The following is a 15,135-nucleotide window of genomic DNA, read 5'->3' on the forward strand; positions in this document are numbered from 1 at the left end:
GCTGACGATTTTCAATTTGAGTAACAAATCCAACAAATTTACCGACTTATCTATTTATTTCTTGCCATTTATGTGAGATGCTTATTTGGGAACGATTATTCAAGTTTCCTCCATTCTCTACAAAGTAAGCATGCACTCGAGCCCAGAACTATTTTGTTTGTTGTTCAACTCCTGTAATTGGATCTTTGCTTGTATTTAGCCATACAGAGACAAGTAAACAATCTTCCTCTAGTGAGAAGTTTTTACTTCTTTGTGACTTTTTTGTTGTATGGACATTTAAATTCGAATATGTTAAGTCATCAATTAATTGATTAGAATCACTCGGTTGAGAGAGAATATCTTCTGACTCACTCATAAGAAAGTTGGTGAAAGAGCTTGGAAAATTTAAATCTATCTACATTAAAAAAACCTCAAGCTAAAACTTTGTAGGAGAGTGTAAAAGAAGCGCACATTCAATATCTAGTAATTTTTTAGTTTACATACATGTGAATTAATAACAAGCATTGCATTCTACTTGTTCTAACATTACAATTTGACTATTTTTTGGAACTAAGAGAGGATTGATATACTGGTTTAATTGTATTTTCAACAAGACAAAATATAATTAACCTCAAATTAAAACAGACAATCAAAAATAAATTTTAAATATGTCACTTTATATTTTTATCAATATTAGCTACCATTATTACTTCCTCTTAATTTTGTCAAAGATAACAACATAAATAAAAGATTGTTTTCCTTAACCCATATCAAAAACATAAAATTACAAAGAAATAAAAATCATCACAAATATCAAATTAACAACAAAAAATCTACAAAATCAAGAGATATTAAAGAGAAAATATAAAAAGCTTTTAAATAAACATACCTTTTTAATTTTAGCTAATTAACATAACCGATATTATTAATTAACCAGAGAATAATTTATTCTTGTTTTTCTAAATTTGAGAGAAGAGTGAGGCACAATACAAGATTTAAAACAAAAACAAGTTTCTTTCCTTGCTTTTAAAGAAAAATAAACTACTGTTGACCAACGGCTATTTTTATAGCCGTTGGCAATGTTAATCTCTTTTTGGCTATTTCTACAGGAAACTGTAGAAATAGCTCTTCCCAATTTAAACAGCTATTTTGGCTTCTCGGTTGCCTACTGCATTGGAATAACAAATTAAAGGAACAAAAGCTAAAAGGACACTTTTTTAATTTTGCCTCCTCATTTGCCTCTCCGGTTAGAGATGCTCTAATGTATGTTTGAGCGTTGTATAATAACTTTTGTGATTATGATTTAAAAATAAATTTAATAAAATATAATTTTTAATAAGATTTATGTAAAACTATGATATATTTTAATTAATAAAATACTTTTAAAATCATCATCGAGACAAGATATAGTGTCAATCACACTACTAAATAAAATTTAAATATTAATATACATAAAAAAAAATCGCATCCCAATTTTTTTATCTTGATATTGAGTTAGATTTTTATTTAGTCTTTCACTTTTTCTTTTTCTTTTTCTTTTTCTTTTTTAATTGGTTTCTATACAAATTAAATTTTCATTATGGTTTATGGATCCATCATGTGACTTTTATGTTATTTTATAACAACTTGGAACTTTAAAATGAGTTTGATGGATCAGTATATTTTATTTTATTTTTATCTGAATCTATTTTTAAAGGAATTAAAAGTAGGATAATAAGTCAATATTCTCATGGCTGATCAAAAATTGAACAATAAGCTCAAGTACAAGTGGCTTTGACAATCTTATCAGACTCTACATTGGATCTTGAGATTTTAACGAGTTAAAAAGATATTCTTTCTTGACACGTGAGAGATGTTTCAATACTATCGTGAAAAGATGATGTTTTAATTATTCCCTTCACCAAATCATAAGGAACATTGGTTATAGAAACTTGTTGGATTCTTAAATGAATAAGATTCTCAATCTCTATTATCAACTGCATATTTATTTTTAAAATCTCTCTAAAAAATATCATTGTTTTTTTCCAGATATTTATTTAAGTATTGAAGAGTTTATAAATTAACCAATATGGATCTCTTTGCATGTATTAGCATTAATTACCAGCTTTCTTGATTAGAAAGAATAAATCATATTGTTAGAACCAAAACATTAATTAATTATCCAACATATAAACTTTATTATTAAACTACTTTGATCATTTGGATATCATTGTAGTATTTTATTATTATTATTATTTAAATGATAAAAATTAACAATAATCATAGCATTCATACAAAAAGGTTGCATTCTATTTTTTTCAAAAAAACTAAAATGAATTTATTGAAGCTGGACTTGAATAACTTAATGCTCGCCTTATGTTGACATCGATTTTTCTATTATTACCCCTGGTATGACAATCAAATATGGTGGAATGAATAATTAATTATTTAAAAAAGTACATGTATTGAATGATTTGTTTGAAAAATATACAAGGATAAGGTTACAACTCACTCATTTAAATTTTATTCATAACTTTAAGAGTTATTATAACTTAGGGTATAACTATAGTTTATTAAAACTAGTTAATTGGTCTCTATAGTACTAGAAATAATTAAATAATCTAATTATCAACATTTACCTAATTAGTTCTTTTTTTTTCCTTCAAGAATGTCTAAAAGAAAACATGAGTATTAAATGTATAATTTCTAAAAGTACGAGGAGTAATTGATTAGTTTTTATAAACTACAAGGACTGAGCTATAATTAATCAATAAATTTGACATATTTCTGGTGGCTCCATCGATATTCCTCTGATGTAAATAAATTTCAATGATGTGCTCCAGCTCGACAACAGGGATAAAGAACGTGTATCCAACGACAATTAGACGCTTGTTATCCTTTTTTAAAATGCCAGCTCATGCCCCCTTCGCTGTGTTGCTTTCTTGTATAAAAAGAAAAAAAAAACTTTTAAAAAAGAAGACTACAATTATTGCTAGAAGAAATTATAAAATATTCTAAATTTATGACACGGACGTATAAAGTATATTTTTTAAAAATAAGATTTAATTTTAATTGATATGTATGTGGTATTTAGTATTGTTGTTTAACTGTATTTTTTAGAATATTTTTATTTTTTTATTTATGAATTTTTTGATATATTAATATTAAAAATAAAATTCTAAAAATAAATACATATATTATTTTAATATATTTATAAATAAAAAATACTTTTAAATTATCGTATTCTCAATGCAAAATGTTGTCAAACTGGTATAGTTTTGAAACTCAACCCAACGGGTTGACCTAAGACCCGATCGATTCAAGGTTAAAACTGGACCGGGTTAAAAAAAATAGGAAAAGAAAAAATCTAGTGTGACTCGACGGGTTGACCCGGCAAAATTCGGTTACAACCTGTTAACTTTTATTTTACTAAAACGATATCGTTTTGATATTTTTTTAAAAAAATTAACCAGGTAAAAACCTAAAATCCAGACCTTCGACTAAACCAAGTCTAAAAACTACGCAAGTTGGACCCAAATTTCTTTCGTTTTTTTCTTTTTATTTCGTTCCAACTTTTCTTTTAATGCATTTAATAAATTAAAATTTCTGTTTTTACTTGATAATAATAAATATCTACGTTCACAGAATTAATTTTGAAGTTGACTAATGATTCGATGACTTAGCTTTGGTCATTTTAAAAAAAAAACATACCTTCACTTAAAAGTGAAGTATATTTGTTTTTCACTATTAAAAAAAAAATAACCACCAAATTTTTTGAATGGCATTTTTTATTATTTCTTAACTATTTTAACCAATTTTTAATTCAAGAAATTAATAAATAAATAAATTGGAGACGCATGACTCCATCCCATGATCTGGGACAAATGATACCCTAGCATCCACATACCGTGCAACAATTTCCCTAATTGGAATAATAAAACTATCTCTATATAAATTACAAAAATAGAAGATAAAATTCCGAGAATTCCCATCTGCAGTTGAATCACAATCTTAAACTCGCTTATAAATCTCACTAATCCAGTAACTCTTGAAGTTTTTTATCGCTATATTTTATTAATGTTTAGAACAGGTCTTCTAATGCAAATATGAGAAATTGTCGGAACATCCATTTTCAGAATTGTAAAAAACAAGTACTGGTACAACAGAGACTGTAAGTATGGCTATAAGGAAACACACATCGCATAGGTTCATTACATGATGGATCATAAAAAAAATACAATCAAAATCACTGGATTGATTCCAGAAGAGGGCTATCGGATAAAACTCAAACAAACAAACCGATTTCATAATTCAGTCAGGTTCAACGCCACAGGCTATAAACAGTTAACTGGCACGGCTTCTAATGACATCAAGACCCATTTCAGTTGGATCAGTTGCCTGCAACTCTATCTGAATACCATCCAATTCTCTCTTAAACCTGTCCTTAGAGCTGGCATAAATCATCTTGCTTCTCACCCTTGACGTGTCAGGGGACCTTGTATACCACAAAAAATGATGAGAAAACAGTTCAAAGCCCGAAAATAATAAATGCAGTTGGGGTGAGGGGATCATTACCATGCAATGAAGAAAATCCTGCTCTTTTGAACATTCTCTGCAGTCATGAAATCAAAATCATAAACAGCATATCGACACTCATCAGCAGGGATGCTTGCAGTAAAATCTTCATAGCTTTGAGCTGGCTCACCCAGCTTCTCCACAATAACCTGCTTTAGCTTTTCTTCAATCTTAAAAACTATGGATCGGTAAGTTCTTTTAGCCTTCAGCTCCAAGAACTTCAGCTTGCAGTCATCATGCACAGCCATACCAGATGCTGCGTTGGCCTGTACACAGAGAGGGGTGATATATGGTAAGATGGAGAAGCGATGTTTTAACAAGACATCTCTTATCACTTGTTTGATTCATTCTTTATTAGGATGCCCTTAGGGGAGGACCACATAAAAAAAAATCTACGTATTTATTAGTGTATAATGGATCACATCTTGGAAGACATAATATCCAAAGTCATGACATTAGTCCATCAAAGTTTCAAAACAATAGCATAGAAAGAAAGAAGTTGCAAGACTTGAAACAGTCAAGAAGATTGAAAGACCGAGGAACCACATTGACCAAGATTTTTTAGTTTTTTAAGCTTCCAAACTCATTGACTTGACCTATATTTTATAACCTACGTCTTCTCCGTCTCAACACATTAGGGATTCAGTAAGGACCATACATCTTCTCACAGTCATTCCATTTTAGATAATTGACTGAACATAACACCCTGTCGTATAAGGCGAAGCGCCAGACCTCTAAGACATTAGGTTTCTAAGAAAGCTGAACACTCACACTCTGTTTGTCATTAAATCAAATGATCAATAACAACCAGAAAGGTAGTTGAAAAAATAGAGGAATAGAACAAAGAAAGGAAGTGGCAGCACAGAGGATTTTGTAGCAATTCCTAACCTAACCTACTTGTCGAGGTTTGACAAAAACTAAGTAAAAAACAACGACGCTTTGTTAAAAACAGAAACATAACCTAGGTGTTTGACAATGGGCAAAAGAGAATCCCCGTTTTTTTTAATACAGAAAAATGAGCCAGATATAGATAATCTAAGTTATAACATTATTAGTTAACTGTTGATAATTAACTAAGATTAACCGCAGCCATTTTAGACGAGTCAGCATTATGACCGCACCCATTCTAGTGCTAAAGAATCCAAGATCCATGGCAACCAGGAACTCAACCTTTGTGTGCAAGAAATGATGCACTTGACCATGAGAAAAAGCTTACCTTAATGCATCTAAATCACTTGATAAAGTTGCGGTGCATAAATGTGAAACTGAACAGAAAACAGTCCCGGATAAAAACATGGTATCATGTCCGAATCCCCATCTTGTAAACTACCTTTCTGTACTAAGCACAAGCAAACACAAAATAGAGCAACAAAATGGACTTTCATGTAAGCCGGAAATAGAACACGACATACATAGATCAAGTTAACAAATCGGATCAGACGAAAATTATGTATCAAATCACCAAATCTGAAGATATTAAGTCTCGAAAGATCAGAGCATCAAATTAAAAAGAAAGGCCAAGTCAGATCTACAAAAAATAACTTAATCGCCTGTTGCTTACAAATCATAGATCAAAAGATAGACTTTTTAGAGTAAGAAAGAAGAGACTGACCATGGTTGTAGATTAGGAGGTATATGAATGAATCAGTTAGATAAATATCGCACAAAAAATAGAGAGAGATTTATAGAGGGAGGGGGAGGGGTAGAGGAGTTGGGGTTTGCTTTCTTCAAATGCCAACTTTTTGAGAGAGCGAGAATTCTGTGTGTGTGTCTCTCCTCTCTGGTGGAGGAATGCTACTTTTTCTTATTTGGTCGATAAGAATTCAAAAATAAATATCATGATGAGGGTGCTCATGCGTGACAACAGGGACAGAGTACTTACGGGTCCCAGTTATAATTAGACACGTTGTCCCTCGTGAAAATTCTATTTTTGCCACCTTTTTTAAAATCATCAACCCTGCAGCACTGTTATGATGCCGATCGGCAGGAAGGATAGTTGGGTGGTGGTGTTAGTTTTTAAAAATGTTTTTTATTTAAAAATATATAAAAATAATATATTTTTTTAATTTTTAAAAATTATTTTTTATATTAATATATTAAAATAATTTAAAAAAAAATTAAATAAAAAATCTTTTAAAAAATCATGAAACATGAGTTACATTGTAGCCTCAAACAACTCCTAATTCAAAACTTTTTATTTGGTATCATGATTCAAATCATATTCCATTAAAATTTAAAATTTATTTTTTATTTAAAATTAAAATTTTTTATATATTTTTAGATTGTTTTAATGTGTTGATATTAAAAATAATTTGTAAAAATAAATAAATAAACTAAAAAGAACCTCCGAGACCTGAGCTCCCAAAACCGGAACTCGAGGTGTTGGGATTCGGTCGACGCCATAGTTACGATTCGCCACACCCCAATCTTGAATCATTTTCCTGAGACTATGATTAGGAATCTGATCAAAACTCCTTAGCACTTGATTCGTTACCGGGCACGTAAAATTCCCACCCTCGAGCCACGTTTCTATGCTCTCCCGATCATATGTTATCCCAGAAGATAATGTGACGGGATCCTTCATAAGATCAAGAGATATTGGGCAAAGAAACTGGTTTGGAATCACCAACTCCTGGACTTTAAAGAGCTTTTCTCGAGCAGCTTTCTTCCTTCTCCAACTAAAAACCATATTTACTTTTGCCTGGACAAGATGCTAGGTGCTTTTGCCTTGTTAGTGGAACGTATATAGAATGTTTTGGCTACGTCGTCGTTGATCAAAGGATGCAAAGATTTTTCTGCAAGTGATGAAAATATTATGGCATTGGGTTTGGTTTGGTTGGTTTTTATAAGCAAAGAAACACGGCGGTATACATGGGGCTACAAAGGTGTCAGCTTTCAGATTTTTGACGCCGTGTCCAAGGTTTAGACCTTGAAAAGTGAAGCGAAAAGAAAAGGAGAAGCGTTCAAATTGATGAATAGCATGCGTAAATACATAAATAAACGAAAACCGAAAGTCAGTAATATTTCGATGGAATTATTTATTTTTATTTTTGAATATTGAACGTGAATGTTTGAAAGAGGGGGAGTCCGCTGTTTGTCGTTTTGACGCGTTCCATGAAGATTTCTTCCTTTTTCTCCTTCAATAACTCGAGTTATGCTAAACCACCTAAATTAAACCAGACCAATTATAAACCAAAGTTTTTATAATTTAAAATTCAATATAGACCTCTAGTCACCCAATAACTAGATAAAATTTCATAATTATGTGGTTTGCTCCCTTTGTAGTTTCATGTTCGACTCTTGTGGTTGCTTATATGATGGCCACTAGAGGATTACATGGTCGTTAACTTCAGGGCCCATAAAATTAGTCGAGATATGCACAAGCTAACTCAGACACCCACGTTAAACTAAAACAAAAAAAAATTTCATAACTATGGTGTACAACATCCCTCCTGCAAGAAAGGACGATGCCATTGTTACATGGAAGAAAAAGTTGAATTCATATAGTAATTCTAGAAAAAAATAATAACTAGTTTTTAATATTTTCTATCATTTCATGTATCTTTTCACCTCTTCTTATTAAATAAATTACTTTTATTAATTCAAGAATTTAATGTATTTTTTCCCTTATTTCTATTTATAATAAATCATATACGTGGAGATTTCCATGCTTTATTTATGATAATTTGTCAAGTTGATGGACTTGCATTACGAAGCTGGACAATAGATCAATAAGTATCATCATATATTGTAAAAAGATTATTGTATCTTAAAATCATATAGATTGATCAATATAATAATAAAATTGAAAGTAAAAGGACTTCCCATGAATTCCAGCCAAACGAGTTGAGTTGATTCAATTTTTTGTTGACTTGCTCTCTCTCTCTCTCCCTCCTCTTTTTAAAAACGTCGTAGCCAATTTCTCGAACATCTTGCGGGCAAAGAAAACATGGGCTCCATTTAGTTTGGACCTAAGAAGAAGCAAAAGCATCAAGACGTTTCCATCAGTGATCAGTCTCTAGTTTCATCTCTCACCAAATTCTGACTTAAAGAATCAGACCCATTTCAATCTGTTTTCAGGGAAGCGTAGGATAACAAGGGATGCAGTGTCTGAATCGAAGTGTCAGTCTGCCCTTAGCCAGACGGTTATTGGCCCGCCACTTATCCACCAAATTATTTGTTGGAGGTCTACAATTTTCTTTCTCCTTCTTCATTTCTGCATGCGTTTTTCTATGCTACCAATATCCATCAATTTAATCCGCGGTGATGGATGCAGGGCTTTCTTATGACACCAATGAAACTGTTTTAAAGGATGCTTTTGGAAAATATGGTGAAATAATTGAAGGTAACGTATTGGCCAGGAGCCCTTGTGGTTTTCCTTATTCTTATGGAGATTTTATAGCCTTGTCTATTTTTAGCAGTGAAAGTGATATGTCACCGAGTGTATGGTGAATCCAAAGGCTACGGCTTTGTGCAGTTCTCTTCTGAAGCTGCAGCCAGCACAGCTTTGAAAGAAATGGATGGCCAGGCATGTTTTCATTAATTATCATGCTCGATAGCTGTTATCCTCCTTAGCTTGTTTGTTACATGAATCCTGCTTTGGGTGTTGATATTGAGATAATGTGTCATCTATTAATCTTTTGTTCTATTCTCTATTCCAGTTGCTGGATGACCGAAATATCCGTGTGCATTATGCTCATAAGTGGTCATGAGGAGGAGCTTTTGTCTTGTCTGATCCATTACACAGGGTATGTGAATTTCACATTCGTAGTCATAGAGCAGTGATAATATTTGTTGAAAATTATTGGGTTTGTTCCGTCAACATTTCTGCTCATCATGTGTTCTTACAACTTGGAGTGCTTTACTACATGTTCAGATTATAAGTACTTGTTCTTGATCATCTTCCAGAACTAAACAGGACGTATTTTTTTTATTTCCGGACAACACTTGGCTATTACAGGTTAGATGCTGCTTATTGAGTAAGGTTTTCCTACTGTGCAATGGTTCACCAAACATGCCAAAAGTAAAAATAGGAACTTCTATATTACTTCTGTCTCTCTTCTTTCTTTTTTACCCGATTGGTTTCTTAGAGTAGAAAATAGGTCAGGTTTTATTGGGAGGGGGGTTCAGATGGGGCAAGAGAAAAGAATATGGAAGCAGATCCTTTTACCCTATTGGAAACTAGCCTGCAGTTTCGTGGTTATTGTACTTGAAGAGTGCGTGTAGCAAGTCTATGCCTGTATTCAGTTTCTGTTGTGTTCAAAACCCAGCAGTTGCAAGTTAAAACCTACATTTTCTTACAACCGATTTAGCGCACCATGTCTGCCTTACATGTCAGGTGCAAGTAATGGATTAAAAAGACCTAGATCACCATCAAGCATCAGCGTCCCGTTGGATGTCAATTCTCCTGCTAAATTGCATATTGAACTAGTCGCAGGTAAAAGAATGAATGGGATTTGAAACAGTATATAATTGTTAAACTGTGTACATATTCCTTTACCAAAAACATGATATGGTGGGTTATCACAGATGGATGGGCTCAGACTTGAAATGCCAGCAGCATCTCCTAGAATGAGCAGAACCCTCAATGATTTGCCTTGCAAGGATTGGGCTGGGCGTTACATATAAAAAGAGAGTAAAATAAATGATGTATCTGGTGAATCGAACACCATGGTCTCAGAATGATTCACGAATTGGATACCCTCATCCATTATTCGCCTCCATTCTTCAGGTCTGCATAATTGTCCATATCTCAAGCCAAGAGAGAGTTTAAATCTTGTGATCTGCTGAGGAAGTTAAAATCTAGCAAAGTGTTTATCTTATAATGTAATCCATTAGACAGTATGAGGTAGCCTTATCACAGTTCTCAGCCTCTGCCCGCTAAAATAAATAGCTCTCTTCATCTGTTAAACCATCGCCAAAGGAGCTCACCTTTTGAGATTCTGTTAACTGGAATCCACTCAATTTTGCTATTTTGGTAGTATTGGGATAAAACTCGATCACAAGATCACCCCCAAGCACCCGAGGAAACTCTACAATGATGCAACTTCTCCTTTTACAATAATGAAGTCAAGTTACTCGTCCGGGCAAAAGCATGAGCACAATCGAGTGCTTAAGCAAAGTATTGAAAGCAAATGCATTGCTTTTCCCCTTCCACAAATTACACTTTCTACACGAATCATAAATTGTCTTACAATATGCTTTTACCAACACTTGGACGTCCAAGCCCTCTTGGTTTCCCTAATTACCCAACAGAATTGGGGAAATAAAAGAGAACCGTGCACAATCCCTTCATCTAATATCTGTTGAGAGCTACATCATCGCTCGGTATCCTTCGCAACTTCAACAAAGATCAGCCTTCCATTAACAATCTGTATGCCAAAACAGAAATGTGGTAGGCGTGAAAAATCAGATATCAAAGTGCTCTAAATGCTTCAAGTAATGAGTTGAAAGCAAGATTTGCATGCAAACAATGATCGCATAAAAAGCAGTGATATAATGAGTTTTGACAGAGTAAGGTTGGAGCTGATGTTTCAATTTTTTGTATGCAAACAAAAGAATAAAAAGGATTTAAATCCAAGAGCTGAAAGAAGACCGAGAGAGTTAAACAAAGCACTTAAGCTTCCCCTTATTTCAGTTTCCAGAAATAAACAATAAGAAGCTACCACGACACAGGAGAAAAAGATAACAAAAATATCCAAGTACATGAAAAGGGCAACAAGTGTATTTGATTGCCATTACGAAACAAGATTTGCCTCATAACTAAGCAGGAATGAGATTGATGTCAAATTGAGAAGAAATGAAATGGAAAAAAAAACGAGTCATACTGAAGAAACTCGTAAAAAAATATTGGACTGTGCTTCCTTCGAATCACACTAACAATTGAATGTGTAAGCACGCTGCCAACAGCGACCACTCCTGATCCATTCAGTGGTGCATAAAAAGAAAAGGTAGCCCTCCAAGCAGATTATTATTATTATTGTTGTTGTTGTAATAAAAAATAAAAAACACTTCTATGCAAAAATTTAAAAATAGTTTTCTAGTGGCATGTGAAAGATCCTGGATTGAACCAATCTATTAAATCTAAACAGCAAAAACTCCTAAGCATATTCTTGCTACAAGTTAAAATTAATTTTGCAAAGGAAGAAATGAGCCGAGGATTACCACATCTGATCAGAAATCTATTTCAGGATGTTTAAACAAGAGAGTAATATGCCAGAGCTAGACTAAATATTGATCACTGCCCAGAAAACGGAAGAAAATCCTAACATTACAATGGTGAAGATTCAAACCATTGTTAGATCTTGATGTATACTTTGCTGCTAAATTATCAACAATGATAGCGTCCATGCCACTTAATCAGTTCCCCAAGCATGATGGTCTCTTACCCTCTTCTACATGTATGCATGTATATACATATCACAGCCTTCACAAGAACCGTCATCTACAATGGTTAAACAATGCTATACTTGCTTTATAAAGAACACCTAGAGTGTCTAAAATAAACCCTTTTTTAGAGGACCAAGACCCATCGCAGCTGCACAAGGCCTGCTACCTCACCCACCGTAAATAAGCAGAAAAGGAGCCAACATTGGAGGGTTTTGGTTTCAATTATTGCAGGCAACCTAGGGAAAATAAGGTGGATTCAAGAGAGAAGAAAAGGACGACTAAGCTTCCCCTGCTCTTAACCCCTTCTACAAAGTTTGAGCAAGAAACCCGTGAAGGATAACTGAATTTACAAACACGAGAAAGAGGGAAAATGTTCGACAAGATAATTTAGCGGCCATTAGGAAAACATTAAGAAAAAAACAGAGAAGAAAGTAGGAAAATACCCTGCCATTCATTGCCTTCAATGCCTTGTGTGCATCAGCCTCTGACTCGAAAGTAACAAAACCAAACCCTTTCGGCCTGAGAGTTTTTGATTCAACAACTAGTCTAGCTACAAAGACAACATAAATTAGAAAATATTTGTTTAAAAACAAAACAGATAAAGAATGAAAGGTAATTGATAGCAAGTGAAATCTTCTTTTACCTTCCGAAACAGCACCGAAGGGAGAAAACAACCTTTTGAGCTCATGATTTGTCGTGTATGATGATAATCTGCTGACAAAGAGCTGTAAGCCTATTCTTTGTGCCATTTTCTTCTTCTTCACTGTCCGGACAAACTGGTGCGGTGCGAGCTTGCAACTAGATAACGGCGGTCGTTCATTGACATTTTTAAATGCACTGCCCTGGTACCGTGTCGTCCCTTTGCTCATACGACAATTCAATCGTTCCCAAAAGGTATGGCCACTCATTGAACAGTAGACGACGAGTAGGTTGGATAAAGAAGGCCCTGCCAATAAAAGGGACCAGCTCATAAAAGCCCATTCTTCTTCTTCTTCTTCTTCTTCTTCTTCTTTATGAGATATTAGTTAGGGGCGGCAAAACTCCTCGACCCGATGCATACCCGAGTGGCTGATTTCACCCGATTTAAGTATGGCAGGTTTGGGACAGTTTTTTTCTCTAAAAGGTCGAGTTCGGGTTACCTAAAGCATTGTTTATTTTTGCTTATGAAATTGTGATTGAATGCGTTTTAAAAATGTGTTCGGCTTAAAAACAATTAAATTGATCTATTTTAATGTTTTGATATACTAATTTTTAAAATAAAAAACATTTTAATATATTTTTTTTAAAAAAGATATTTTTAAAAAATATCATACACCACAATACTGAATACGTGATTAGATTTTGAGGGGGGTTAAATAACATAGTCCCTCCCCATAGATAACTTGATTTAATTTATCAAAAATATATAGGAATTGAGAAATTTATTGTAGCACTAAAAGAGTTTATTGTGAGTTGTGATAGTATATTGATGATTTTGTCTATCATCAAATCAATTAAAAAGATTAAACTTAGGGGTAAAATGATATTCTTTTTTATAATTCATTTGTTATTTTTGTTTTGATTGGAGGTACATAATTTTTTTTTTTAGAACAATGAAATATCTTTACTATTCTTAAAAAAAAGATTTTTGATTTCTAGGGACTTTTTTGAAATTTTATATTTTATTACACAATAAATTTATCAAATTTAGCTCTGTTTCAAAATTAATTAAGTTATTTTGGAGGCATTATTGTATTTCCATTTTTTTTTTGTTATAATTAGATGGGTGAAACGATAAATTGATCTTCAATAATTAATAATATTAAAAATTAAAATTCAGAGCACATTAAATTTATTGAATTTCCCTCAGTTTCATAATTAATTTAGGCTTTTGGGGTATTTTTGTATTTTTATAAGGTTTTTTTTTTGTTAAAATCAAATGGATAAAGAAGTAAATTGCTCTTTACAATTATTAAAAAGTTATTAAAAGCTCAAACTTGTCTGACACATGGCACATATACAGAGGGGCGTAAAGGTTTAGTGGAGTGTTAATAAAGGTGTATTTGAAAATATGGTGTAAACTATATTTTTAAAATTTTAAATTTTTTTTAAATGAAATTTTTTTAATATTTTTAAATTATTTTGATATGCTAATATTATAAATAATTTTTAAAAAAATAAAATTTTTTATTTTAATATATTTTTAAATAAAAAATATTTTAAATTATTACTGTTATTACAATTCCAAACAGTGTCGTAGTGTGCGAAGCATTATTTGGTGGTTGAAAACTTTCTTCCACTATGTCAGTTGATTGCCCGCAATGTCCTCTTCCTCTATATACAATACATGTTGGACCATGATAGGTGCTGAATTGTCAACAAAACTATTTTTTTTCTCTTTTCTCTCGCCCCTGAAATTTGCACCTTACATTAAAAATTTCAGGGTAGTCTTGTTAATTAGAAATATTTGAGTATCAATCCTTATTTTTTTTGAATTTGTTTTCTTAGTTTTTTTTAAGTTTTTAATTTTTTTATTGCATCATTTAATCTAATTTTTTTATTTTTCAAATTTGTCTCAATTTTTTATTTTCTTCATTTTTTTCTTGTTTTTTTTGTGAACTTTTAATTGTTTTCAATTTTATTTTTTAATAAAAAATTTAAATTTGTTGATTTTTTTTAAATCCGGTCCTCATTTTCTTGGTGGTTTCTTTTTATAGGATTATTCTAGTCATATGACCTGAATAGTAAGTTTAACAAGTTAATTCAAGTGGACTTACACCTTGTTTTTTTACTTTTAATTATTTTTTTGAGTGATATTTTTTTTATTTCATCTTTTAATATTTGATATATTTAACATAAAATGATATTATTTATTTTATTTATTTATTTATTTCCTTATTCGATATTTGTTTATCCTTTCTATGCATCAACTAAATATAATATTTTTTCTCAAAAAAAAATAATTATCCGACTCGTTGAGGAGTACAAGTTTTATAATAGCTATTACTATTATAAAATAATGACGCAGCTTTGTTTTGGTCAAGAGAGCATGGGGTTGGTATTAGAAATGATAAAGGTGAAGTTATGCTAGCAGCTAGCAACTCGCAAACACATACATGATACAACAATATTTGGAGACGGTAGTTGATTTTCTAAGAAGGTGTTTGGGTGCGGTAGCGGTTGCTTTTTAAATAATTTTTTGTGCTGAAATATATGTTAATAATATTTTTTTAT

The 15,135-nt window shown here is 32.1% G+C and overlaps 3 protein-coding genes across 3 annotated transcripts; 1 reads left to right on the forward strand and 2 right to left on the reverse strand.

The window, feature by feature from the left end:
• Positions 1 to 4,065: 4,065 nt before the first annotated feature.
• On the reverse strand, positions 4,066 to 6,348 carry LOC133679825 (actin-depolymerizing factor 2-like). The gene is made up of 3 exons (XM_062102531.1): positions 6,146 to 6,348; positions 4,534 to 4,799; positions 4,066 to 4,453 (listed from the first exon to the last, which is right to left on the reverse strand). Exons 1-3 carry the CDS (start codon positions 6,146 to 6,148, stop codon positions 4,303 to 4,305), a joined length of 420 nt encoding a protein of 139 aa, XP_061958515.1. The 5' UTR covers positions 6,149 to 6,348; the 3' UTR covers positions 4,066 to 4,302.
• Positions 6,349 to 8,307: 1,959 nt separating this feature from the next.
• LOC133696528 (glycine-rich RNA-binding protein 4, mitochondrial-like) lies at positions 8,308 to 9,836 on the forward strand. Its single transcript, XM_062118745.1, has 5 exons — positions 8,308 to 8,719; positions 8,810 to 8,878; positions 8,955 to 9,061; positions 9,195 to 9,281; positions 9,494 to 9,836. The coding sequence occupies exons 1-4, from the start codon at positions 8,635 to 8,637 to the stop codon at positions 9,243 to 9,245; spliced, it is 312 nt and encodes a 103-aa protein (XP_061974729.1). The 5' UTR covers positions 8,308 to 8,634; the 3' UTR covers positions 9,246 to 9,281; positions 9,494 to 9,836.
• A 735-nt stretch (positions 9,837 to 10,571) lies between these two features.
• Positions 10,572 to 12,899, reverse strand: LOC133696519 (organelle RRM domain-containing protein 1, chloroplastic-like). The gene is made up of 3 exons (XM_062118734.1): positions 12,566 to 12,899; positions 12,366 to 12,472; positions 10,572 to 10,904 (listed from the first exon to the last, which is right to left on the reverse strand). The coding sequence occupies exons 1-3, from the start codon at positions 12,891 to 12,893 to the stop codon at positions 10,851 to 10,853; spliced, it is 489 nt and encodes a 162-aa protein (XP_061974718.1). The 5' UTR covers positions 12,894 to 12,899; the 3' UTR covers positions 10,572 to 10,850.
• Positions 12,900 to 15,135: the final 2,236 nt, after the last annotated feature.

Source organism: Populus nigra, chromosome 1 (genome assembly GCF_951802175.1).
Source record: "Populus nigra chromosome 1, ddPopNigr1.1, whole genome shotgun sequence".
NCBI lineage: Eukaryota > Viridiplantae > Streptophyta > Magnoliopsida > Malpighiales > Salicaceae > Populus > Populus nigra.

Bases quoted from the DNA above. Each gene is read 5' to 3' on its own strand.
- LOC133679825 (XM_062102531.1), bottom strand. The intron at 4,454-4,533 runs GTAATGATCCCC...GTGGTATACAAG, and splicing joins AGGATTTTCTTCATTGCATG to GTCCCCTGACACGTCAAGGG.
- LOC133696528 (XM_062118745.1), top strand. From the start codon at position 8,635: ATGCAGTGTCTGAATCGAAGTGTCAGTCTGCCCTTAGCCAGACGGTTA. The intron at 8,720-8,809 runs GTCTACAATTTT...TGATGGATGCAG, and splicing joins CACCAAATTATTTGTTGGAG to GGCTTTCTTATGACACCAAT. The intron at 8,879-8,954 runs GTAACGTATTGG...TATTTTTAGCAG, and splicing joins ATATGGTGAAATAATTGAAG to TGAAAGTGATATGTCACCGA.
- LOC133696519 (XM_062118734.1), bottom strand. From the start codon at position 12,893: ATGAGCTGGTCCCTTTTATTGGCAGGGCCTTCTTTATCCAACCTACTC. The intron at 12,473-12,565 runs GTAAAAGAAGAT...TTGTCTTTGTAG, and splicing joins CTTCGGTGCTGTTTCGGAAG to CTAGACTAGTTGTTGAATCA. The intron at 10,905-12,365 runs GTATTTTCCTAC...TTTGGCATACAG, and splicing joins TGAAGGCAATGAATGGCAGG to ATTGTTAATGGAAGGCTGAT.